The following is a 27395-nucleotide window of genomic DNA, read 5'->3' on the forward strand; positions in this document are numbered from 1 at the left end:
AATTCACAAAAGATAGAGGTCATAGAAAATTTAAACCAGATACCAAGCAACTAGTCATAATAGTTAAGGGACTTAACACCAGCCAGTACAGATTGAATCCCTCCTGTGGACCAGCTCTAGCTCTGTGTTTCATAACAGAATTAGAAAAGAATTCTTGCTAAAGATTTCTCCCAGGAGCATACCCATTCTGGGAATGTTTTCTTTTAGCCCTGGTTTTATGAACTTTCTGCTTTTGGTTGTAGATGGAGCTTTGGTTCTTAACCATTTCTTTCCCCAAGCTGCCCCAAATTGAGTAGCAAAGTTATACCAGGTGAACCAATAATCAAGTAATAGAACCTTATTCTTTTTTTTTTTTTTTTTGCAAGGCAGTAGGGTTAAGTGGCTTGCCCAAGGCCACACGGCTAGGTAATTATTAAGTGTCTGAGGCCAGATTTGAACTCAGGTACTCCTGACTCCAGGGCCAGTGCTCCATCCACTGCGCCACCTAGCCACCCCGAACCTTATCATTCTTAATCACAGCCCTTTAAGGACAGTGTGTCCAGCTGAGCACTGGTGTGGGTAGTAGAGGAGGTAGAGGGGTGGAGGTGTAGAGGAGGATTGGTGAGGAGTGTGAGGAGGACGAAGCTGGACAGGCTCTTAGTAAAGGCCTGCTTGAAAATTTGTCATGATGGTGACCTCTAGGTTGCTTTAGTTAGATAAAGAAAACAGTCTAGAAACCATTCACTTGGTTTTAAAGGTCCCAGAAAGTTTTGGTTTGAGATTTTTTTTCCCTCCAAGTCCTTTTCCCCCTCATAAGATATTGGAAGCTAGGTGGCGTAGTGGATAGAGAACCTGCCCTGGAATCAGGAGGACCTGAGTTCAAATGTGACCTCAGACATTTAATAATTGTCTAGCCGTATGACCTTGGGCTAGTCACTTAACCCCATTGCCTTAAATAAACAGTTTCTTAAAAATTAAAAAAATTGTGCTTTCTTTACTTTTTAAACTGTAATAGAATTAATAGTACTTAATTAAATTAAACAAATTATTTATTTAAATTATTTTTAGTATTTAATAAAAATAATATAAAATCCTAAATTTGTAACTTAATAAGCATGATAATAATAATAGTAGTAGTCATAATAATAATAATAATAATTTTGACTAATTTGTTTAAGGACAGACATGAAACTATTTTGATATCCTTTAGTTCAGTGGTATCAAATAGAAACAGTTTGCTCTAGACTTAGTAAATTATATATTATCATTATCTATGCTCTACTGTATTTTTATTTTGTTAAATATTTTAAAAGACATTTTAATATGGTATAGTCATACTTATGTTGCTTGTTTATTTGACTTTTCTGCTTTAGTTCATTTTTGGGTAGGGAAGTAATTCATTTTCTTAGCTCTGCCAGACATTGAACTTCTGTGACTTTATAAACAACATCTCTTCATTGCACTTCAATCTTTTCCACAGTCCTCTGGCTTTTAAAGGAAAGTATTTAGTTGGCCACCACTAATGGAAAGTAGCTTTTAAATATTCTCGCTCTATGTATAAGACACTGGGTCTGATACCAAAGCTTTACTTGTGAAAGAATGTAATATTTATTAAGTTTCAATATGTTGCTAACCAACCGTTTCTGGATATGACAAAGTACTGAAACACCAGATAAACAAACCATTATTAAACATGCAAAGTGATTCATTTTACACTGGCTTGTAATACCACTTCATGTAAACCCAGTCTTGAACTTTGTCTCTGTTTTGGGAGCCAGTTGGAAAAAATGCAATAAGTAGATTCCCCGCCCCTCCACTAGGATATAGTCTCAACCCGTCTCCTTAATATCTTTAACCATGACAGGTTTCCTAGAGTGCTTCTAGGTAACTAGATCTTTTATTGAATGCCATCACTGTGTGAAATGTTAGCCATGCCTGGAATCTTTGTTTCAGGCTTCCCATGTTTCAGAGCAAATAAATTCCTTAGAAAGGGGTAAGAGAGAATGTGCCATCAGTAATTACAAAAGAAATTCAGAAAAACTTGAGAAAACTTGGATGAACTGATTCAGAGAAACCTGAGAAAACTTGTGTGTACTAATTCAGAGTGAATTAAAAGAAACCAGAACAATTTTTATGACAACAGAATTTTAAAGGAAAGTAATTGTGAAAAACTTGAGTTATAACGAACACTGCAACTAATTATGTCTCCAATAAAACTAATGATTAGATAACCCCCCCCCCCCCATTACTTCTGTTGAACTAATCATCAACTCTCTTGGCCACATTTGATATTGTTAAAGAAGGAAAAATTCCAAAAGAATGGAAAGATCTATTTTTATTTTAAAAAGCAACTACAAAGGCATTAGCAATTCTATCTACTAATTTCTTATCCCTTATAGGATATTTGACATTTTCTTAAGTATGTTATGAAAATAGAAGAAATGAGAGCACACTACAACATTGTCATTTAGTCATATTTACAAATGTAGGGAATATTGAATCCTGTTGTTTTTATTGCTGATTATTAAAAAGTGTTTGACGCAGTAGAACAAAAGAAAACCTTAGAATCCCCACCTCCAGCACACTATTTCCTTTACATATATTAAGATTATATAAGATACGTTGATAGAGATGTGATAGTTGATGCTACAGAAATGTTTTAATGATTCTCTGATTATCATAATCAAACAAGGTATGAAACAGAATTCCTCAAAGATTTTTTCCCCTTGTTATGCAACATGCCTTATATAGAAACAAACCCTATAGTTCCTGACTTCTTTCAAGTTCCAGAAACATCAGATGGTGTCCTTGTTCAAATCCAGAGTCATACCAAAGTAATTGGCCTGACTATACATAGAGAAAAAACCAAATGGTGTAGAATTCTTGTTACCCATCAAATTGCATATGGCATTGCATCACCATATCTGTCAGAGAGAGGCACTGGATCTGGGCTTAAAATTGAGGAGGATAAAGTTTAAATAGTATTTGGAAAATTATTTTGGAAAAAAGTACAGTGATATATAGTTTGATGATCCAAAGTTTGTTTGCTATCTTCACAAACCCAGGTGATTAAAAGAATCAAAATCACTGGTGACCAGAGTGGAAAGAAGCTTGGAGGACTAAGTAGGTGGCAGTTTTTTATCCATGATTATTTCTTTGCAAAATAGTGTAAAAAACTGTTAAATCTAGGAAATGCACAATTACAAAAAAGGACAGGTTAATGTGTGGTTAGAGCCCCCCGCCCCCCACTAGGACAAGAAATGGAAGGCCTAAAAGGGAAGGCCTCAAAATATCTTGATTATATTCTTTATGGATGATGTCAAAAAATTAAATTTTAGAGAATTAGAAGTTGTTCTTGGGGGTGGTTGGGTGGCGCAGTGGATAGAACACCGGCCTTGGAGTCAGGAGTACCTGAGTTCAAATTCAGCCTCAGACACTTGATAATTACCTAGCTGTGTGGCCTTGGGCAAGCCACTTAACCCCATTTGCCTTGCAAAAAAAAAAAAGTTGTTTGTGGTTGTGGTTATCACCTTTGAAGGAAGTACAAACTGTTGACATGACTGCCCTTTTAAGTTCTTGGTATGGTAGAATGAGCATTGGACTAATCCAATCCAACAATTTTAGTAGCTGCTATTTTTATAGTATTTATTCTGTACTAGGCACCACTATAAACAGTTTACAATTATCATCTCATTTAATCCTCACAGTAACCCTGGGAGGAAGGTGTTATTATTCTCACTTTACAGAAGAGGGAACTGAGGGAAGTAGGGGTTAATTAACTTGGCCAGGGTCACACAGTTAATAAGTGTCTGTGACTGAATTTGAACTCTGATCTTCCCAGAACTCTGTCACTGTACCACCTAGAAAACCAGGGGATGTATCAGTTCTTGACTTTGACATTATTTTTAGTCTTAAAACTGAGTGAGTCACTTTACCTCTCCGGCTTTCGTTTTTCTCAACTACAAAATGAAGTAGTTGGTTTAGATGAGATGAATTCCAAGGTAATAAACTAAGATTTACAGATTTAGAGCTATCATTTGCTAGCTGAGGCCCAGAGGTGATGCTATTTTCTAAGGTCACAGAGTTGCTAACTCTTTAAGTCTGCTGCTCTTTAAAATATAAAAGAGAGTCTGTGTGTGTGTGTGTGTGTGTGTGTGTGTGAAGTCTTGTAAAATATTTCCACGTTTACCATGTCCTCCCACCCCACAAAAAAGCCCCAAGAAAAACAAAGGGGGGGAGGGGGAAGTAAGATTAGGGGAAAAATTGTGAAACACAAAATAAATAAAATCTTTTAAAAGATTTAAAAAGAAAAACAAAGGGGGAAAATATGCTCCAATCTGCACTCTGAATCTTTCCGTTATCTAACTGGAATTGGAGAGCCTTTTAAAATGAGTCTTTTGAAATTTTATGGATTACTGTATTCATCAGACTTAACAAGACTTTCACAGTTGATTATCTTCAACAATAATGCTTTTTACTATGTAAATTGTTCTCCTGACTTCACGTTGCATTAGTTCACACAAGTATTCCTAGATTTTGCTGAAACCATCTTCCTCTTCCTTTCTTACAACACAGTATTCTTTTACATTCAAATAAAATAGTTTCTTTAGCCATTTCCAAATTGATTGGCATCACTTTTTTTTAATTCTTTGTTTTCACAAAAAGAGCTACAATAAATATTTTTGTACTTTTGGATCCTTTTCCTTTCTTTGATCTCCTTGGGGGTGTGGCCTTTATAGTGATATTGCTGGGTCAAAGGCTATGCACCATTTATAGCCCTTTGGGTCATATTTCCAAAGTATTCTCCAGAATGATTGAACCAGTTCACAGCTCCAGTCGTGCATTAATGTCCCTGTTTTCCAACATCTCTTCCAGCATTTACCATTTTCCTGTTTATCAATCATCTTAGCCATTCCGATGACTACTGATAGTTGGTACCTCAAAAAAATATTGCATTTCTCTAGTCAATAATGATTTAGAATATTTTTATATCACTATTGATGACTTTGATTTCTTCCTCTTAAAACTGCTTGGTCAGTCATATCCTTTTATCATTTATCAATTGGGAAATAGCTCTTATTTTTATAAATTTGACCTAGTTCTCTAAATTTTTGAGAAATAAGATCTTTATCATAGAAACTTGGTTTAATTTTTTTTCTCTCCCAGTTTCCTTTTTTTCTCCTAGTTTTGGCTACATTGATTTCCTTCTCTTTCTACTTCATGATGCTACTTGGCTGTGCTAGTTCTTGATCAGATAAGGTACTAACTGGGAAGCTCCAAATACCGGGAAAATAATGACTGTGGACAACAAAAAAAAATCATAGTGATTGACATTTACATATCTCTTCAAGGTTCACCATGCACTTGCATATTAGTTTTTCTTCATAACCTTATACTTACAAGTTTTTTTTTATTCTAATTATGCTGTTGAGGAAAGTAAGGTTCAGGGATCTTGAATGATTTGTTCAATTGGATTGGCTAAATTTGGAGAGGCTTCTCTCAAGAAAGTTGGTGATAAAAGTTTTTGGACCTAATTTCAGGAACCTGTGTACTAAGATGTGGGTGGAAAGTTTTTTGATTTTTGGTGATTTAGCGAATACCCACTATGATGAAGTCATGGATCCTTTCAAGTGTTAAAGTAAAGACATGTTAAAAGGTGGTTTAAATTTCTGTTGAGAAATAGGTCTTGGGAAATTTTATCTTTTTTTTTTTCTTGTGCAAATTGTATTTCCTTTGATTCCTTTTCTTCTCTCATACGGTGGTATACTAGCATAGATATAAAGATAAAAAAATTGCAAAGTCTTTTTCCTGTAGAAAATTCAGTAATCATCTTTTTTGCTGATGCTTATGTACATCACTAGGAGGAGGAAACTGAAGCTAATTGAAGTTAAATGATTTGCCCAAGGTTTCATGGTTACTATGTCTCAGGCTGTTTGAACTCTATATGCTGGTTCATTTACCTGCCTATAACAAGGTAAAACATAAGTTGAAGAATTAGGACAATAAAATAATTTTATGCTTTGCAAAAATATATTGATCCCTGACTACATATACAGTGTTTTATTATATGTTGTTGGAATGATAAACACAGATAAAATATTTGTATATGATTTTGTAATCTGCTTGGACACACAAAACAGGTAAATCACACCAATCATCCTGGTAGAAAGTGTAGACAAAATATTAACTCAGAGCAGAAATGATTTAGGGAATTTTTTTTTTTTTTTTTAGGTTTTTGCAAGGCAAATGGGGTTAAGTGGCTTGCCCAAGACCATACAGCTAAGTAATTATTAAGTGTCTGTGGCCAGATTTGAACTCAGGTCCTCCTGACTCCAGGGCTGGTGCTTAAACACTGTGCCACCTAGCTGCCCCATTTAAGGAATTTTTAAGAAATGATCAAATTTGGAGAAGCTGGCTTCATGGAACAGATGAGTTGAATTGAATTTTGATTGTTTGATATAGATGGAAGGAGAGCCTGTAGTTCCTCACACTCGGATGTAATCTGGATGACTACTTGTGGAAGATACTGTAAAAGGAATTTAGTTGTAAACAAATGGTGATTTTGAGGTTCTTTACAGCACATAGATTGTCTTAATGTATAAAGAAACCTGAATGAGTAAACTTTGTGTAAATGGATAAGCAGGTAAATTTGACTGGATAAGAATTTTAAAAGTAGAATGATAGAAAAATTATAGCTGATGAGATTGTGGTTTGTCCTTCATTCTTGAAGAAGACCATGACATCAGAGAGGTGATGCCATGACAAGCCCATGATTGGATTTGAATGAGAGGGTGCTGTGCTAAGTCAACAGCCTCACTTTCTCTTCCAGAAGGAGAGGGCCCTGGATGCCAGGCAGTCAAGGTTAAGTGACTTGCCCAAGGTCACACAGCTTATCAGCATCAAGTGTCTGATTTGCACTCAAGTCCTCCTGATTCCAGGGCCTCTATTCATGGTGCTATTCACTCTGCCACATAGTTGCCTTAAAGATCTGTGAAGAATGTTAGTAATTTCAAATGAAGAGTTGGGATTTGACACAATATATATGAGGGAATCCCTGTTGTTTCTTGATCAGGAAAGGATGGGATCAAATGATATTTCAAGGAAGGTAAGGTTGGAACAGGGCAAATATTAGAAAACTTCATTATATTCTTAAAATAGTTTGAATGGCTGGGTTTACCAGAAATATCATAGGTGATACTTTATAGTGGAGGAAAAAAGAATTTTGGTTACCTAACTATTGCTCAAATCATTAGTGGTTCATAATGAGTTATGTTTGCTTTATATGAACAAAAAGGAATAAAATTGAAAGATTTACAGTAGATTCCAGCATATAAGGTTACTCTGGTTCACCCTGAGTTCACTTTAATTCAGTAACTATTGAGAACATACTTAAGAGTAAGCAAAATTGACTTCTGTAACATATAATGTGAATGATATTAGGTCTTAGATTACAGTGGTCACTTTAAATGGAAAAATAGAACAAATTAATGATGAAATCATTCTGGGTTCAGCATGCTGATTTTGGGAGGGCTGGGGGGGGGCATCTCAATTACTGTCTAAGCAGTGTTTGTCCTCTCAGTGGTTTAACTTTGGAACCTAATGCCCAACTTCACAACTGTTCACCTTTATGACAACTTTAATATGGGAAGAAATGAATGAAAAAGCATTTCCAAGCACTGTGCTAAAGCATTAAAGATACAAATACAGAAGTCAAATACTCTGCCCTCAAAGTATCTAGGGAGAGACAACTCCTACAGAAGAGTTGTGGTCAGGGAGGGATGTTTTGGTCTGGGAAATTACTTCAGTTGTAAGGGGAATCACCTGACATACCAGCTATATGACCCAGCACATGTCATTTCATCTTTGACACTAAAGCAAAGTAGTATCTGTAAACATAAGGCTATTATGAGAATAAAATGAGCAGTTTGTAAGTGCTTTACAAACCTTAAAGCACTCTACAAATGCTAGTTGTTGTTTTTGTTATTGTTTCAGCTGGAAAGGAATACAGGAAGGAAGGAAAAAAAAGTAGGGTAGAAAGCAAGAAGATTGCCAGGGTCAAATGGGAAGATATTCTGGTTTTGTTAGCTTTTCACCAGTCAGAGTGTTGCAGGCTCCGTGAAGGGAGTTTCAAAGAATGGGTTAAATCCTTCAGGGTATGTGGACTCTGGTCTGCAAAATGCAACTGCAGGACAGGTTGTAAGGTCTGGTAGTTCAGAAGGGTCAGGGCAAGGCAAAGTAAGAAAATGTGCTACAGGTCATCTGCTATTCTGCCCTTTTAGCAAGTCCTTAAGGCTATTTCTCTGGATAAGTTTCTATGGCACCTAACTTGTTAAGAAGAACTTTCAGATTATCAGATTGCCTTCTGTTGAGGGGGGAAATAGTGCAATTCAAAACCTTACCAAAAAAATGATAGGTAGAAATCACTATTGTATATAATTAGAAAATAAATAAAATATTTATATAATTTTAAAAAAGAACAACTTTGAATTAATTCATTTGATCTTCATAAGCACCCTGTGAGTTAAGTAGTTCAAATGCTAATCTCATTTCATAGGTCAAGTAGATGAATGCATTTTAGGGTGGGGGGGCAAAATTGAGACTCAGACTCAGATCTTCTCAATCCACACTCATCTTCTTTGTGTGTGTGTATGTGTGTGTGTCTGTGTGTCTGTGTGTCTGTGTGTGTATGTATGGAGATTCCCACCATTTTCTTCACATTGCCTTTTGTTTATCTTTTGGACTGTCCTTTTTTGCTGGATCATATAAATTCCTTTTTGCCCCTGTTCTTTCTTTCTTTCTTTTTTTTTTTTTGCAAGGTGATGGAGTTAAGTGGCATGCCCAAGGCCACACAGCTATGTAATTATTAAGTGTCTGAGGCCGGATTTGAACTCAGGTACTCCTGACTCCAGGGCCGGTGCTCTATCCACTGAGGCCCCCCCCCCCCATTATTTCTTAACTGTCCCTAATTCCAAGTTTCCTTCAATCACCAATCAGTTAACAAATTTACAATTTAGCGTCTTTAAAAACTAACTTTCAACAATAACCTTAAGATTATTCTTTCTTTGAAGAAAGGTCTCCATCTTAACTGATGGTTGAGAATAGATCTGTTTCTTGTTTAACAGCAGGCTCATCTCAGGAGCCTAGACTTTGTCTAAGATTTTTGTGCCATAATAGAGGAGCAGGAATCAAAAAGAATATTAACAGAATCCTTGTCCACCCCAGAGGACTTTGTATGATTCATTAGTCACCAGTGAAAGATGCTTATCTTTATTACAATTGTACCCACTCCAAATTTTTTCATCAACATGTGATGTTTAGCAGTTTCCTCTGGATAGGATCTGCCTTAAGCACTGAAGTTTTTCTTTTGTTCTTTTACTATCTCAGTGATTAAACTGTTGGTTGTTCTTCCATTTGAGTTTATTTCTCCTTTTCCTGCCCTATCTACTGTCAATAATATTTTGGACCACTTTAGATATCATTAGTAAAGCTTTTCAGCCTATTGAATTTCTTTAATTTTTCCTTTATTAAAAGCCTGCAAAGTTCCCCTCAGCATGGTGTTGAAAATTCATAGCCATAGTGTGTCTCTGCAACAATTTTTTCCATTATGAGCTTCCCCAACTGTACCATTTATATGAATTATATGAATTTGGGTTGCCTTTGGCTTACCTAAGGCTAGAGAAAGTGCATTTTATATATCTTTTTGGGATGTTTCATTAGGAATGATTAGACTTGGGGCTGCTAAGTGGCCACACAGTGGATAGAGCACCAGCCCTAGAGTCAAGAGTACCTGAGTTTAAATACTACCTCAGTAATTACCTAGCTGTGTGATCTTGGGCAAATCACTTAACCCCATTGCCTTGTAAAAAAAGGAACAATTAGGCTTATCACTTGGATTTTGTTGTTGCTGAGGAGCAAATGTTAAATGGAAGATGAATTCAGGTTTCAGATATAAGCAGAGCATGCAAGTGAGGATGTTGTATAGATGGCTAAAATATAGGAGAAAGATTGGGTTTTTGGCACTTAGAACTTTACAGTTTTTTCTCTTCCTCAAAGTACTATTAAACTAATAATGTCAAAGGTCCAAATGATCATACCTTTATTTCATTTTTTTAGATTGTTTTCCTTCAGTTGTTAATAGAGTAATATAGACCTAATTTTGCAACTTGCAGAGTATATAAAAACAATAGGTTTTCAAAAGCAATATATATATATATATATATATATATATATATATATAAAATCAAGGCAAATATTTATTATTGCTTCTTTTGTACCTAATCTAATTCACTGATCCATCTGTTTCTTAGAGAGTACCAGATCACTTTGATGACTGCTGCTTTATGATATAGTTTTAGATCTAGTATTAGATATGGTACAACTAGGTTCACTTTCCTTTGAGTTTTTTAATCATTAATTTCTGACAAGTATTCATAGATATGTGGAATAGTAATCTGAGTTTTTTATTCCTATTCATATTAATGTAGGATATCTATATCTTTTTTGTTGTAGGTCCATTTTCCAGACACTGAAAGAGCAGAATGGCTAAATAAGGTAAGACTCAAATCTTCTTGTCTTTCTGTTTGAGATTTTAAAGTTTACAGTATCTGAAATTATGTAGCAGAATCAGTTTTTTTTTTCTTTGTTATAGAACTTGACTTTGTTGGGTAACTTGCTATTACCTGGAAATGTTCCTTTAATTGTAACTAAAGAAAAGCTTAAGGGAATGTTGGAAGCATTTTTTCCGTTTCTGTATCTTCCTGCATCTTCCTGCTTACTTTATTGTTTTATTTAAAGATTGTTTTTATTCTGATATTAGCTAGAGCCATTGAAAAATAATTTTCTCATATATATATATATATATATATACATAAACAACAGAAAAATATGACAGTATGCAAAACTTTTGTCTTGGTAAATTTCTTCTTTTTAAGTATAAATTCAGAAAATTCACTTTTATAGCTGTCCTGTTTCCGTGGGTTTTTAAAAATAATTCAGTGATTGTCTTTTTTTTTTCCTTTTTTTCTCCCCTCCGTCTCCCCAATCCTTTCTGTCCTACTTTCCTTCATTGGGAAAAAAACAAAACTCAAAAAAAAATCTTGCTAAGTTACCTTGCACATCATGTCTCATACTACAGTTTGAGTCCATGACTTCTCTGTCAAGCAGGGGGTCACATGCCATCATTGATTGTCTGGAATTGTGGAGACCATTGAATTGATCATATGTCATTGAGGTTTCAGAATTACTTCTCATCATTATTGTTTTCCTTTGTTCTCCTAATTTTGTTCACTTCATTGTGCATAAATTCATACAAATCTTCCCAGATTTCTTTGAAACTTTACCCTTTGGTATTTTTTTTAACAGTAGAGTAGTTTTCTATTACCCTCATATATCTTAACTTGTTTAATCAATCCCTTGTTGAAGGGTACACCCATACTTGCTTTGTATAATAAACAAAAAAGTTTATTATAGGTATTTTGTACCTCTTTCTCTGGTCTCTTTGGGTACCCTATTACCCTGGTATGTGAGTATTGCAGCATCAAAGGATACTCCCATTTTAGTCTATCTTTGTGCATTGTTCCACTTGGCTTTTTGGAATGACTGGGCCATTTCAAATCAGATATACTTTGACTTTATATGACTGATTCTAAACCATAATGACCATACTAATATATAGTAATACCTGGAACTTTTTTTCCTTTATCATTTATATAAAGGGACAAGTCAAAACTCAAAATAAAAGCATGTGTCAGGGTATGCACTTTGTTCTTCTATTTGTCCTCAACTTTCTACCCTTTTATTAGTTGATAGTGAGAATTAATTTTAAATTATTTCTTGAAGGCATATTAGATTGTTCTGTTTGCTTTATAAGGTAGGAAAGTAAATTAAAATGAGGAAGTTTACCAAAAATTATCTCACTGTTCCTGTTAAATTTAATTCAGATATTAAATATATATTATGAATGAAAGAACTAAAAAAACTATTACCTAGAGCACTTCTATTACATTTTGGTTTAACACAGTTGTACTATGTGGGAAATAGAATCCTTTTAATTTCCCCCCACCCCCAAATCATCTAAAGTACAGCAAGTTCCTTGGACAGAAGATGTACAGGCAGCATCTAAAAATAAATCTGGTTGAAGGTACATTGTTCTCAATGACTTGAACAGGTTGTGTTTTTGTAACTTTTTTTTAACAGATTATTTTTCCTTCCTAGACTGTAAAACACATGTGGCCCTTTATTTGCCAGTTTATAGAGAAATTGTTTCGAGAAACAATAGAACCAGCTGTGCGGGGAGCAAATGCTCACCTTAGCACCTTCAGTTTCACAAAGATTGATATGGGTCATCAGGTTAGTGTCATTTTGAATTATTCTTTTGTCTTTGGTGGGCACACATAGATATATGTAACATGGTAAAATAGTTATTTAACTACTTAGCAGTAGGGAACTTAATCGCCTAGAAAATTTTTAAGGTTTACAAATTGCTTTGCGTGTTTTTTTTTTAATTGTTTGTTTGTTTGTTCTTAGGACAGTGGGGTAAAGTGACTTACCCCAGGTCAAACAGGTAGTAAGTATCAAGTAGCTGAGGCTGAATTTGAACTCGGGTCTTCCTGGACTCGGGGACCAGTGCTCTATCCCCTTTACCACTTGGCTGTCCCCACCAATGATTATCTGATGTTCGTTACTTACTTTTTCTGCCATATCATTTTGTCTTTCTCATTTTTACTATTGTTCATTAGAGTAATTCAGTCCCTGGCAGAATTGTGAAGGAAGAGAAGTTTGTCTTCAATTGAAAGATGACCACTTTCTTTTTTTAATTATTCCTCTCATGTTAAAGTTCTTCTCCCATCCCCTAGCATTCCATCCAACTTTATCTTCTTCCAGTAGCACTTCTTGTGTCAAAAAAAAAAACCTCAGCCTTCATATGTTCTTTTCTCCATATCATGCTCCATAATTCTAAGTCTACTCTCCTCTTTAATAAAGATTTTTAATAGCTTTGGATAAATTGGAATATATCCAGTTGAAATATTGGAATGCTTATTTAAAAGGAAGTCCCCCTTATGCTTAAATAGCTGAACAATCAGCTTTAAAATGTAGTATTTCTTGGGGATATTTACATTTTAACAAAACACTATTAAAAACTTATCCCAAGGGATGGCTGTCTCTAATAGTAGAGTTTCAAGCCACAACATTAAGTAGGGTGAAGGTATTATTAAACCATTTGTTATCAAAACCAAATCATGTAAACACCATTTAGTACAACTGAATGTCATACTGACATAGAGAGCTATATTTTAATTATTCCTTCTAAGAAATATTTTGATGCAGATTGACATAATTTTCAGTTAGATGATCTTTTTTGTGGTTTTGTGTGTGAAATTTTAGCATTCCTCACTTGCATATGTGCTTTGGGTAATACATAGCTGCAGTTCCCTTTTTTTTTTTAAAGTAATCAATTGATATACCCTTTAACAATATGAAATTACAAAATATAGGTTAGCATTTTATTTTTGTCCTTTCTATAGGATGAGGTTTGTAGGTTCCTAAAACTAGTACAAGACTTTGGAGACATACCTCATTTTGTATAGGAGGAAATTCTGATCCAGAGAGATTGTATGTTTGCAGAGGACATCATCTTGACTGCAAAATCTGTTCTCTTTTCTCTCTGCCCCAGAGGCCTTGAACAGATGATAAGAAAAAAGATGTTAAGTTTGTCTACAAATAACCTTTTAAAGGAGATCCAAGAAGTGAAAATTGGGGAAATAGTTGGAAGGGAAATACAACAGCAGCAGTTAATATTTGTGTAGCAATTAGTATGTATGTATTAGGCACCGGAATAATACCTTTTCCACTAATACCTAATTTGATCCTCACGTCAACCCTGGGAGGTATGTGCTAATTATTGTACCTATTTTCAGATGAGAAAACTGAGGCATCCAGCAGTCATGTGATTTGCCTAGGGTCACCCAGCTAGAGTTTTGAGGTTAGATTTGAACTTAGGTCTCTCTGACCGCCGATCAAGGTTTCTGATCACTGCTGTTCCTTGGTGACATGTTATTTTTCTAAGTAGTTTACCACCTTCCACTAGAGTCTAAATCTTTAGATTCCAGTGTGAAAATGACTCTGGATTCTTGAAGAGCTCACTTTAGCACAAACTTCTACAAGGGAACAAGATTCGAGTCTGAGCCCTTGGATGATTTATGAGTTTGTGTCTACAGTTTGAGACCCATCCTGGCAGAATTCATGGACGCTCATTGCCTTCAGGTTGATGATTCTTGTTGTTCTACCTGCTTAGGGGTGAAGGGGTTGGAATAGTATCCACCCTGGTGAATGTTGTCAAGGCATGGAAACACAGGGAAGTCTTGGGTTGGCAGAGGATTAATCTTACCATCTTGTCTGCCTTCTGGGTCTCATTTTAAGGAATGGATACATAGTAATTTTGATGATCTTAAAATGAAGATGTTGAGTTCAGAATAATTTTTTCTGAGATAATCTATAGATCCAGATTGAATCTTAAATTGTGTGGGAAATGAGGAGAGACAACTTCCTCCTTACAAAATGCTAATAATCTTTTAAATATATTACAATAAATGAAATTCTCTTTTGTTAATGGTAGTATTCATTTATGAGAGGAAAATGATAGACTTATGTATTTATATAACCTCCCTTTGGTATCTTGCTTTTAAAGTCTAACTTACCAGGGGCGGCTAGGTGGCACAGTGCATAGGGCACCGACCTTGGAGTCAGGAGGACCTGGGTTCAAATTCGACCTCAGACACTTACCTAGCTGTGTGGCCTTGGGCAAGCCACTTAACCCCATTGCCTTGAAAAATCTAAAAAAAATAAAATAAAATAAAATCTAACTTACTTAAATTAGAACATCTATGAAAGGTAGTAGTACACAGTGGAAAAGCTAAAAATATAATGTAATAAAGTACAAAAGTTTGTTATATGTAATATTCTGAAAACTTATTTGTTTCAGCCCCTGAGGATCAATGGTGTCAAAGTGTACACTGAAAATGTGGATAAACGGCAGATTATTTTGGACCTTCAGATCAGGTAATTATTGTTCTGCCCTGTCACTAACTTAGGAGTTAATCCAACCAGAAAAAGGGAAGTTGACCCAACCAGCTTCCTCTACCCACTGACCATTATAATGCCACCCTGTGAACTTCCCCTCTTCCCTGGCTTTTACCTGGTGGGTGGGACAGTTTAGACTCCAGCCATACTTGCACCTCTTGTCTGTGATCTCACTTTGATCTTCCTGGGAGAATCAGTCCAGTGTATTAGAGTCCTTCCTCTAGTGTTTACCACTGCAACCTGGAGTTGGTTGTCACCTTGATATATGACTAGTTGACATCATGCTTCTCCTGAGTGAACTCTTCACACAATTCTCTGCAAACATGTCAGCATTTGAAATATGCTACAGCTTACTTCTACACACCGTACATCTCTCTATTCCCTTTTGTGTCATCTACAACATTGATTTTTCAGATCTGTGGTTTTTCAAGATTTTCAGCTGTAAAGAATCATTGGTAGAATATTTGGGCTAAAAAGATGAGATTTTATGCTGCAAGAGCCACTTGGAATTATTAAAAGCCCTATATTGTTACTCAGCTGAAATCTAACTTACTTTGTTTCTTCTATTCAAATCTTGGTCTAATTGTTCAATTTCACTGAACAACTCAATTTTCAACTCTTTAGATGATGGTTATCCTTAAAATGATGCATGTTTATTTTTTATTAATTAAATATTTTCCCCATAACTTGATTTCTTTTTTGTCTGGCTTAATTTCATTTGAGCCCTATCCTTGAGAATAAATAATAATTTGTCTGGTTACAATACATTGTTAATTGCTTTTATTTTAAATAATATATTTTTTCTCTTTTAGTTTTGTGGGAAATTGTGAGATTGATTTGGAGATCAAGAGATACTTCTGTAGAGCTGGAGTGAAAAGTATACAGGTGAGTTCTTTTTCAGAAAAACTAAATGTTCAATATACAATACATCAAAAATAAAACTTATTTTTTCCATTTTGTCATACTTTCTTTGAAAGTTTTTTGTCTACTAATTATAGACTGTGGCACAACTCAGTATGTGACATTTTGGGAAATCCTGAACTAGTCATTTAAACTTGAATTTTAAAATGATAACACTTTTTTGTTTTTGTCTTTTAGGTTTATATAAAGATATACAATAACTTTTTTTTTCATTATTTTAGATTCATGGTACAATGAGAGTTATCTTAGAACCATTGATTGGGGACATGCCATTAGTTGGAGCTTTGTCCATTTTCTTTCTCCGAAAACCTGTAAGTTCACATCACTATTTTTAATCTCTTCACTAATAAAATAAAGTACAGAAGAACAGCTGCAGAACAAATATTCTTATTTATTTTGCTTTCTTTCCATCTAAAATATATTCTATGTATATTTCAATGTCTCTAAAGAATCTTTCTAAAGAGATAATTTTTAAACCTTTGAAAGTTTGTTATGATAAAATTGTTTAAATAGGATTGATACTCCCTACATATTAATATTATATATCTTATGAAAAATGATTTTGCTTAGAGGGTCAGTTTTTTAATATTAAGTTTAATTTGTACATATTTATTTTATTCATCTGAATATAAGCTGCCACTCTGTCTTGAATCTGGCTCTTGTAGAAGTTCAACATCCTGCAGTTTTACTTTGATACTACAGATAAAGCCTAAACTTAATTGGTTTCTCAGAGGACCTCATTCCTTGGTGAATGTGAGGGCAAGATGAGGAAGAATCCTATAAAAACAGACTCAGAGGTACAGGAGACCTCATTGCCCATTTCATCCAACTGCCTCATTTTACAGATGAGACCCGGGACCCCGGCAAGGCAGGGGACCAGCTCAGGGTCATGTGTAGGGAGTGAGATGCAGTCCATGGTGCTGCATTCTGAACCCCCTTCTTCTGATTCCAAATCCAGCCTCTTTTGTGCCACGCTGCCTTTCCATTGACATGATCAACTTTTCCTTTTTATGACATTATCAGTAAGGCTATGAAGCAGTCCTGTGGATGTGTAGTGGAAAGGAGCTCTCCCTTTGCTTTCCCTTTCCCCAGATCTTGTCCTGGCCTCTGCCTGCTCGGCTCAGCTTTCCCCTGTGGCTACAGAGTTGGTCCTGGGCCATTTCCCAGAAGCTGCTGCCGTGGCTGTGTGGCACATAGTGTGTCAGATTGGAAGAATGGCCCTCAGTGGGGGAAGAAGCCTGCGGAGGAGCCCCAAGTGCTTCGGGACTGGAGTCAGAGAAGGCAGGAAGAGAGCAAGGGGGAATGATTCATCTTTTGGCCTCTTCAGCCAGGAAAAGTTTAACGTACCATATGACAATTTCAAATTTCCACACTTTTCTTGGTCTCTTTGTCAGCTTGCAAATGATGTCATACTTTTTTGTATGGCAAAAACTTAACAGATTTTTTTAAAAGAAAAAAACAGATTGCAACTAAATAGGATAAATATCAATTGTTATATAATTGTATTATGTAATTTATGTAAGTTTTTTTATATTTTACAGAAGAAATGGTTTGATTATAGGCTGCATCTCTAAATGAGATCATTTCTCACACATTGTTGGATTGTGGGTTTATATAACCCAGAATTTCTTAACTATTTTTTTGTGTAAATGGACCTCTGTGGCAGTCTTGTGAAACTCATGAACCCTTATTGAAAAAAAATGTTAAGTGCATGAAATAAAACACTTAAAGTTACCAAGGAAATCATCTTTTTTTGAAATATCAAAATAAATATTTTTTTTAAGTTCACAGATTTCAGATTAAAAACGTCTGATTAACTCAGGCCTCATTTTTTAAAATCAACAAGGAACAGTTTGTACTGTTGTCTTTATTTTTTCCAATAAAAAATTCTATCAATTTTTAAAAATACATCACCGTATTGATAATTTAGTCATTCTATTTTGAGGATTAGTTTTTAATCCTGTTAGAAATGGGATATTTAAAGACTAATAGACTACGTTGACCTTTATAGCTAAACTTTTTTTTAAAGTCCATAATTAGTTCAAAATCTGTTAAGTACTTCATGAATGCAGTTGTGCATATTCTAAATATCTCCTAGGTTAAACTAATGTTCAGTAAATCACCTAGTACTTGATTCTTTATTTTTTTTGTCTATGAAATTTAATACAGCTTAATTTTTTTCCTAGTTTACAAGAGAAGCAAAATTCAGTGCTTTATTGTTTGATTGTTATTAAAAAATCCATATTATTCTTATTTCATTTAAATCTACCAAATAGTTTATATGAGAAAATATATTTATATTTTATATTTATAAAATGTATTCATATGTTATATGAAAGCCTTGAAAACAGAATTTTATAATGCTATTTTAAAAAATCTGGAAACTGAAGATATAGGAGTCATTCATTTAGACAGCTCAGCCATATACGGGCAATGAACAATTACCCAACAGATGCTACAGACCAAAGGGATTTTTTGTCAGTTACTTTAAGCTGGAAAATATGAGAACAAAATCGACTGTGGGTTGCCAAGTAATTCTTTCTCTTTAATAAAAATACAACTTTAAAGCTCTTTTGGCTGTTCTTGTTATTCAGAAATTTGGTGCTAATCACATTGTTGAACCTCTGTAAACTTTGAGCTTTTTAATATATTTTTCTCCAATTAAAAAGCAATATTTTCATTATTCTTCTTTTCCCTTTCCCTATCTGAAATTGTAAAAAGGAAGAGAGGAAAGAAGACTAAACCCTTCTAACACATAAGTCTAGTAAAGCAAAACTAATTTCTACTTAGACTGTATTCTCGAATGTCTTAATTCTGCTTCTTGAGTTCAATACCTTTCTGTCAGGAGGGGGTGACTAGTATTGTTTTCCTCATTAGACCTCTGGAATTGTGGTAGTTCATTCTGTATTAATCAGAGTTCATGTTTTTCATAGTTATTGAGATTAAATTAAAGGGTAGTTTATAAATTAAAGGGTAGTTTATTTTCTGTAAGCATAGTCTCTTTTCTTGAATTATAAAGATTTTATTTATTTTGAGTTTTACAATTTTCCCCCCAATCTTACTTCCCTCCTCCCACCCAGCACAGAAGACAATTTGTCAGTCTTTTTTTTTTAAGTTTTTTTTTTTTTTTTGCAAGGCAAATGGGGTTAAGTGGCTTGCCCAAGGCCACACAGCTAGGTAATTATTAAGTGTCTGAGACCGGATTTGAACCCAGGTACTCCTGACTCCAGGGCCGGTGCTCTATTCACTGTGCCTCTCCACAATTTGTCAATCTTTGCATTGTTTCCATAGTATAGATTGATCCAAACTGAGTGTGATGAGAGAGAAATCATATCCTTAAGGAAGAAACATAAAGTATAAGAGACAGCAAGATCAGACAATAAGATATCAGTTTTTTTCCTAAATTAAAGATAATAGTCCTTGATCTTTGTTCAAACTCCACAGTTGTTTCTCTGGATACAGATGGTATTCTCCATCGCAGACAACTCCAAATTGTCCCTGATTGTTGCACTGATGGAATGAGCGAGTCCATCAAGGTTGATCATTGCCCGCATGTTGCTGCTAGAGTGCTCAATGTTTTTCTGGTTCTGCTCATCTTGCTCAGCATCAGTTCATGCAAATCTCTGAGGGATATTCTTATGGGAATTTACTTAGTCTAATTCCTAGACTGGAGAAGTTCATTCAATATGAAGGCTAGTCTTAGTTTACAATTCATATATAAATGTAGAATTTTTTAGGAGAAGAATGGAGATGATCCAGTTACCCAAAAAACTAGTCCATTTGGTTAAGGGATTAAAGAAGTGAAAAGTAGTAGATCATTTACATGGTTTATAGTTAAGATACTAAGGTGATGAATGGATATTTTGTGTTCATCAAACAAAAATAAACTGTCCTCTAATCTCAATGAGATATTTAGAAAATGAATAATCTGACTAAGGAGTTACTTTGACTGTTTAAAACCAAAGTTTACAAAGCACTGTATCTGAGTGTACCCATTGACATTTCTATGCCTATACCCCAAAGAGATTAAAGAAAGAAAAGAATCCATACCAAAATATTAATAGTAGTTCTTGACAATTACTTGAGGAAGTGATTGAACAAATGATGACATATTAATGTAATGGAATACTACTGTGTGTAATATATGATTGTTTTGTAATTGTTAGGATATGTGGTGATTTTTTTGATTATGGAGATTCATGAAACAGGACAAATCCAAAAATGATGGTTCTTCATGGGTATTTGTATGCTTCATTGGGGGTGGTAACAAAGTGATGGGTTTGAGGGCAGAACATGTTAAGAAGCACAGTTTTTGGACCATCAACAAATTTTAATTTAACTATTAATTCTCTAAATGTGAAATCTTGTCTAAGGACCAGCAAGTAGACATTTCCAGAGGAATTGAGTCTTAACCACCCCGACATTCTTGCTATAAAAATCTGGAGGATGAAGTATTATCTAAATAAAATGATCAAAGGCTGTTTTGGAAAAGGAAAGGAAAAAAGTTGATAGAATGGATTTTATAGTATGCCTCAAAGCTACAAGAACTCTTATGTCATGGGATGTTGGGCCATTTAGTAAACATGTATTAAGTGCCTTCTGTTTGCCTGATCCTGTGCTAAGCCCTGGGATTCCAAAGACAGGCACTTGACAGTCTTTTCCCTCAGAGAGCTCACAGTCTAGTGGAGGAGACAGTATGCACACAAATGGAAGCAAATAAGTTCTACCCAAGATAAATAGGAAACAAACAGTGGAGGTAAGGCCCAGGAATTAGGTTTGGAAAAGGTGACATCAATCCCATCTGACTTGAGGAACTTGAAGGAAGTCAACAAAGTCAGAATGGCGAGCATTGCAGGTATGGGGGACATCCAAAAAAAGCAACCAGATCCAATAAAAAGAGTGTTTTGTTTTGGGACAATGGCGGGGGGGGGGGTGCAGTATCACTTGATGAAAGAGCAGTTCGGATAAAGTATAAAAAGATTGGAAAGGGAAGTTTATGAAGACTTAAGCATCAAATAGTGGAGGTGACAAGGAACCAGTGGAATTTATGGGGTAAAAGATTAATATGATTAAGCTGTCTTTTCTGATTAACACGATTAACCTGTCTTTTCAGATGTTACAGTACTAAAAGTATGATAAATATTTCCAAAATTATCAACCTAAAAATAATTGCAACTTTAGCACTAACAATGATTGCTAAGGATAAAATGATAGAAAAATTCTAAAAAGAACTTGATAAGACAGACTAATCAACATGAACTCTAATAGTAGTTGATTGCATTGGAAGGATGGGAAAAGTTGGAGATGAGGAGAAATATACAGGAAAGTGTTCAGAGAGATCAAAAGACTTGGATTATACCAAAGATCTCTATATCACGCCCATTTTCTTCAAAAAATTGGTCAGGACTGTACATCGTAAACACCAAGTAATATCTCAATGAATGAGAAATATTTTAACAGAAGGAAAATATTTATTATGGTCATCTGTCTGCAAAATTTGATCATCACATCATCAGAGTGAAGAATTAATTTTATTATAAATTTAGGAGAAAAATATATAGAATATAGATGATTTAACCTTCACTAAATAAGCTTTTGAAAATAAAAATGGGAGGCAGACAACAAAAATGATATTGAAACCAACTCTAATAATGTCATTCCAGAAGTTAGAGCAATATAATTGGCAAAACAAGAAATTGCTGGATTGCCTAAATGCTTAGAAATGGTAGCTAATAATAGCTAATTTTTTATAAAGTACCTGTTAAATCCCAGGTGTAGGAAGTTTTTAACATTTTCTCATTTGGTCCTTAGAAATAAGTCAGCAAATATTTGACTTGCTAGACAGAAATGTCTGCCAAAAACATCAGTGGATTTCAGTATAAATTAATCTGTAGAGTATTTTAAAAATAATATTGTAATTTTTCCCAGTTACATATGAAGAAAATTTTAAGCATTCAGTTTAAAAAAAATTCAGTTTCAAATTATTTTCTTTCCTTTCCTTTCCTTGAGATGGTAAACAGTTTGATATAGCTTAGATATGTGAAATCATGCCAGATATATTTTAATATTAGTCATGTAAGGGAAGACAGAAACCCCCCCCCAAAAAAAATCCTTTATAAAAATAAAGTGAATTTACATTGTTGGTGGAGCTGTGAGCTCATCCAACCTTTCTGGAGAGAAATTTGGAACTATACCCAAAGGGCAACAAAAATATGCATACTCTTTGATCCAGCAATACCACTACTGGATCTATACCCTGAAGAGATGATGAAAAAAGGTAAAAACATCACTTGTACAAAAATACTCATAGCAGCCCTGTTTGTGGTGGCAAAAAAATTGGAACTCAAATAAAGGTCCTTCAATTGGGGAATGGCTTAGCAAACTGTGGTATATGTATGTCATGGAACATTATTGTTCTATTAGAAACCAGGAGGGATGGGAATTCAGGGAAGCCTGGAGGGATTTGCATGAACTGATGCTGAGTGAGATGAGCAGACCCAGAAAAACACCCTAACAGCAACATGGGGGTGATGATCAACCTTGATGGACTCGCTCATTCCATCAGTGCAACAATCAGGGACAACTGTCTGCAATGGAGAATACCATCTGTATCCAGAGAAAGAACTGTGGAGTTTGAAGAAAGACCAAGGACTATTAACTTTAATTTAGGGAAAAAAACTGATATCTTATTGTCTGATCTTGCTATCTCTTATACTTTGTTTCTTCCTTAAGGATATGATTTCTCTCTCATCACATTCAATTTGGATCAATCTATACCATGGAAGCAATGTAAAGAGTACAAATTTCCTTCTGTTGGGGGGTGGGGGGAGGGAGTAAGATTAGGGAAAAAATTGTAAAATTCAAAATAAAATCTTTTTATTTTATTTAGGTTTTGGTTTTTTTTGCAAGGCAATGGGGTTAAGTGGCTTGCCCAAGGCCACACAGCTAGGTCATTATTAAGTGTCTGAGACTGGATTTGAACCCAGGTACTCCTGACTCCAGGGCTGGTGCTTTATCCACTGCACCACCTAGCTGCCCCAATAGCTCTAAAATCTTAAGGAGACAAAGAATGATGGGCAATTTTGAGCAGTATTTTCTCATAAAAAAATAGAGTAATGGAAGACAAAACTAGCCTGAAGAAAACTTGGCAGGAATCTGGATAAGCCTAGTTTTCTCAAGGGTATTTGTGAGATGATCGCAAGAAAAATCCCTGCAACTTATGGGCCGTTATCTTTTGTAGAAGATGAGAAGATAGACTCTACAAAGAATTTGCAAACACAACCTTTAAAGCTCTCTTTCAACCAGGTATCTTCCATATATATGAAATAGCAAGGCATCTTGGGGGAAAGCTGGGGTAGTATGGCATGTATGGATCAACCACTTAAACTACTACCTCTCCTTTGCCTCCAGGGAAGAAAATCTAGGATTCTGTACCTTAAAACCGTAGGATTAGCAGAGACTACCAACACCACTTCTAACTGGACCCAAAAGAGATAATTCTTGATATTTTCAGTGGATGAGATTTTAATAGTGAAAAATGGCATTTTTTTTTAAATGTGGAGTTCAGTCTTTTTCAATTGACTCTTCATGACCGCATTTAGGGTTTTTGTTTTTTTTTTGGCAAGGACAATGCAATACTTTGCCACTTCTTTTCCAGCTCATTTTGCAGATGAGAAAATAGTTTCATGATTTGCTCAGGATCATCCATCTAGCAATTGTCTGAGGCCAGTTTTGAATTTGGGACCATGTCTTCCTGACTTAAGGTCCTGTAGTCTATCCACTGCACTCGCTTTGGGAAATTTAGGAATCTTAATTACTGTCTGCTTTGTTATTGCCTAATAGTGACCATTGTGCCCTTCCATAGACCTTGGAGTTAAAATCCCCTATATAATGTTGTCTTCCTTTATCAGAATTTGAGGTCTTTGAGAACAAAGATTATTTTTTCTTGCCCTTCTGATTATAAAATATAAACCCAGATTTTCTTGACTTAAAATCTAACATTCCTTCTATTTTTATCATGCTTTCTTATTGTAAAGATTACTACATTACTTCTATATAGAGATATTATAGTATATTTAAATTGCTATTCAGAAGCTGCATAGTTTCAGTTTTATATGCTAAACTGTATTAAATCTGGACTATTATTTCCTGACTGACTGAACCCATTGTCTTTAATTATGGGAGTTACAATGTGACACACATTTAAAAGTGTCTGGTAATTAAGAAAGTGTCTTTAATGAATTGTCACTCATCAAAGAGCTTCATTCAGATTTGAGGAAGTGTATAATTAATCAGGTAGAAATTATAGTAGAGTATAAAAGACAAAAGTCTCAGTGGAATGCTTCCTGTTCTAATTTCCAGTGTTTCATTTACAGCTCTGGAGTTGTTTGCAGTGACAAACCCAACATTTTGTACCATAAGATGTGGCTTTTCCAAGCGAAGCATAACAGTTTTGTTAGAATGAGTTCATGGCTTTTAGAAATTCGAGTCTCACTAGCTCTATGGCTTCCTGAAATAGAAGTCTTACTCATGCAGTTGCATTGGCTTCAGTTGCTCCAAACCTTGTTCTTTGTGTGGGAATCAGCATCCTAATTTTAGTTGTCTTTCAAGAGCTTTTTCCTGAAACATAGATTTTCTCCTGGCCCTCCTCTGCTCAAAAACCTCCTCTCTTGATGGATGCCTTTTCCATACCCTGTGTCCTCAACTTGGAGCATCTTCCCTTTAAGAGTCAGGATGCTGCCTGTTTATCCCTGGCTTACATTTCACTCTGCGTATTCTGCCTGCCTCATGTCCATCCCACACTCAGCTCCCCTTTCTCTGACCATCATCAGCCCATTCACATGGCACTTGATTATATTCTTTATTTTTAATTTTCGCACCTCTGTAGGACCTCAAATGCAGGCCATAAACTCTTAGAATGATGTTTTGTAGTACTTTTCAAAAGTGTCCAGGTAGGTAGCCGAATCTCTGGAATTTATTACAAAATATATTAAAATGACTTCCAGGAAAGTCTATCTACTTCTTTATGTGACATCAATCCTTGAGTTTCCTCTACCTGTGCCCACTTCATTTGAAATTGGGAGCAGGAGAAAATATCTTCAGAAATAAAGGTGTTTATTTGATAGTGCCTGGTGCCTTACACTGTCAACAACAGCTGTTTCACATGGTGATGGTAATAGTGATAAAGTCTCAAAGTTGTCCAACTCAGGGATTACAAGCCTTTTTATATTTCATGAATTCCCTCCTGCCCCATGATATATGTTTGCAAGGCAGCATAGTGCAGTTTGGAATCAGAATTCTGGGGTGCAAATCCTGCACGCATTTTGTGTCCAATGAGGAAGTCATTTCACCTGTTGACCTTAGGTTTCTTGGAAATCCTAGGATCATATTCTAAGAATTGGAAAGGACCCTAGCAATCATTTCATCCATCCCTCTCCTTTTAGAGGTAAGAAAATGGGGTGCCCAGAGATTTGCAACATGCCCATGCTCACACAAAAATTAGTAAAAATCAGGATTTGAACCTTGATTTTTAAATTCCAAATCACCCAATTTTTTTGCCCTTCATTATATCACCCTTCTTTGTCTTTAAAATTGAAATAATCCTTTCATTTCCAATGTTACACTGCTCTGGAAATGTAACTTGTCAGTGGGAATGTATATTAAATTAATTTTAAAAGTGTAACTTCTGAGGCTTAAAGAAAGCTTCATATAACTTTTTCTTAAAATATCTTTATAGTCATATCTTTTTGGTCGAATAATATTAATAGTTTTCTAAAAAGAGGGGAAATAATAATGAAGAGAATGCTGGACTTAGAAATAGGAGACTAGGACTCAAACTTGACCTGTGGCATTTCCTTTTAGGGACAACCCTTAGGTTAATGTATATAATTTTAAATAATATATTTTCTCATGTGTAAAAGAGTGTATATAATTCTTAATTCCAATAAAATTATTATGAGAAGCATGCTTTTATAAACCCTACCTGCATCTTCAATCTGTAATTTTCTCATTTGAGTAAACATTTAAATGATGTAAATCTGTGCCCTTTTAAACTGTTTTTGATCATTACTTAGAACAATTGATCACCTCACAACTTTACCAGTGATGAACCCTTTCAAACCAACTTAGTCTCGTACTCAAACAGTAAGCATACATATATGTCCTTAAAATATTTCTAACATGAATAGCTTGTCAGAGTTTATATTTTACTGGATAGCTTTGGGAACTTAGCATCATCTTCACAACATCATGTGGTATTGGACTAGGACTACTTTAAGCTAGTTTTATATAAATGCAAATTATAGTATTACCAAGTTATTGCTTGATCACTCATAGAAATTATTACATATTCTTAACATGCTGACTTTTAATATATAAAATTCCTTACATATTTTATTTATTTCATCATTATAACATCAAGCTATCTTAGCATAGTTCTCCTTTTCACTACTAAAGTAGTAATTAGAAAACATAGTCTATACTTGTGGTCTCCATTTAATTCACTTCTCACTCTTGAAACCATGTTTGATGTAATGAAAAATTTCAAATAATCATAAGCTATCTGCAATGGGATGATTGTCCCTTGGAGAAAGGTAGTGGTTCTGATTTTGAAACAGGCAGCATGAACATTTGCAAATTGTTCTTAGATTCTGCAATTCCTCTCCCAAACTCCATTTAGAAAGCTATTTCTCCAAGGACTATTGAAATCTTTTCCTTGTCCACTATTGCTTACAGTGTATCATAATTGTATCAGTATGTATACCTGCATATTTTTCTCTTCATATCCCTGACTTGTAGTATGTTGGTTGCCTTCTGAGTAATAGGAACTTAATTAAAGTTCATAGTTTTAGGGAATAAGGAAATGAGAGTTAATTGTGGTGAAGTGGAATGTGTCAGGTCCCACAGTAAATAGAAGTTGTCTTAGTCCACTTGCATTGTGCCCTGCTGTTATCTAGACTTTCTTACATATAACACTGATAACTGAGGATATTGAGAGCTGGTCTTGCTGACAGCTTGTGACAGGGTCATTTATAAGAAGTGTCACTATATTCCCACCAAAAAATATTTTGTACTTAAATTCCTTTATTTTGCATTCATTTTACAAAAGACAAAGTGATAGTCCTACTTTGAAGAGTTGATTTGATTTTATAGTTCTTATTTCTGAATTCAGTAGGAATATGTCTGTTCCCTCTTTTTGGTATAATTTCTTTATAAGCAAAAACTGAATAAATAGGGGGAGAATTTATTAAGCTTTTACTTTATAGATCAGATACTGTGCTATATACTAAGATTTCAACTACAGAAACTTAAGACAGACTCTGCTGTAATCAAGGGAGATGATGGATATGGAGGAGGAAGTATGTCCAGGTCTGGTTTGGAAGTCACTCAGACTGTCAGGAAGAGAAAGGGGAAGAGGC

At 34.9% G+C, this 27395-nt stretch overlaps 1 protein-coding gene across 4 annotated transcripts in view; it reads left to right on the forward strand.

Moving 5' to 3' along the window:
* The window catches only part of ESYT2 (extended synaptotagmin 2), a 113341-nt gene that overhangs the window by 37848 nt on the left and 48098 nt on the right, over positions 1-27395 (forward strand). For all 4 annotated transcript variants that reach the window (XM_074193244.1, XM_074193245.1, XM_074193246.1 and 1 more), the window contains exons 2-6: positions 10489-10530; positions 12193-12327; positions 14960-15036; positions 15870-15942; positions 16200-16289. In XM_074193244.1, coding sequence (XP_074049345.1) covers positions 10489-10530; positions 12193-12327; positions 14960-15036; positions 15870-15942; positions 16200-16289 — 417 coding nt within the window. The remainder of the gene's footprint in view (positions 1-10488; positions 10531-12192; positions 12328-14959; positions 15037-15869; positions 15943-16199; positions 16290-27395) is intronic.

Source organism: Macrotis lagotis, chromosome 7 (genome assembly GCF_037893015.1).
Source record: "Macrotis lagotis isolate mMagLag1 chromosome 7, bilby.v1.9.chrom.fasta, whole genome shotgun sequence".
NCBI classification, from domain to species: Eukaryota; Metazoa; Chordata; class Mammalia; order Peramelemorphia; family Peramelidae; genus Macrotis; species Macrotis lagotis.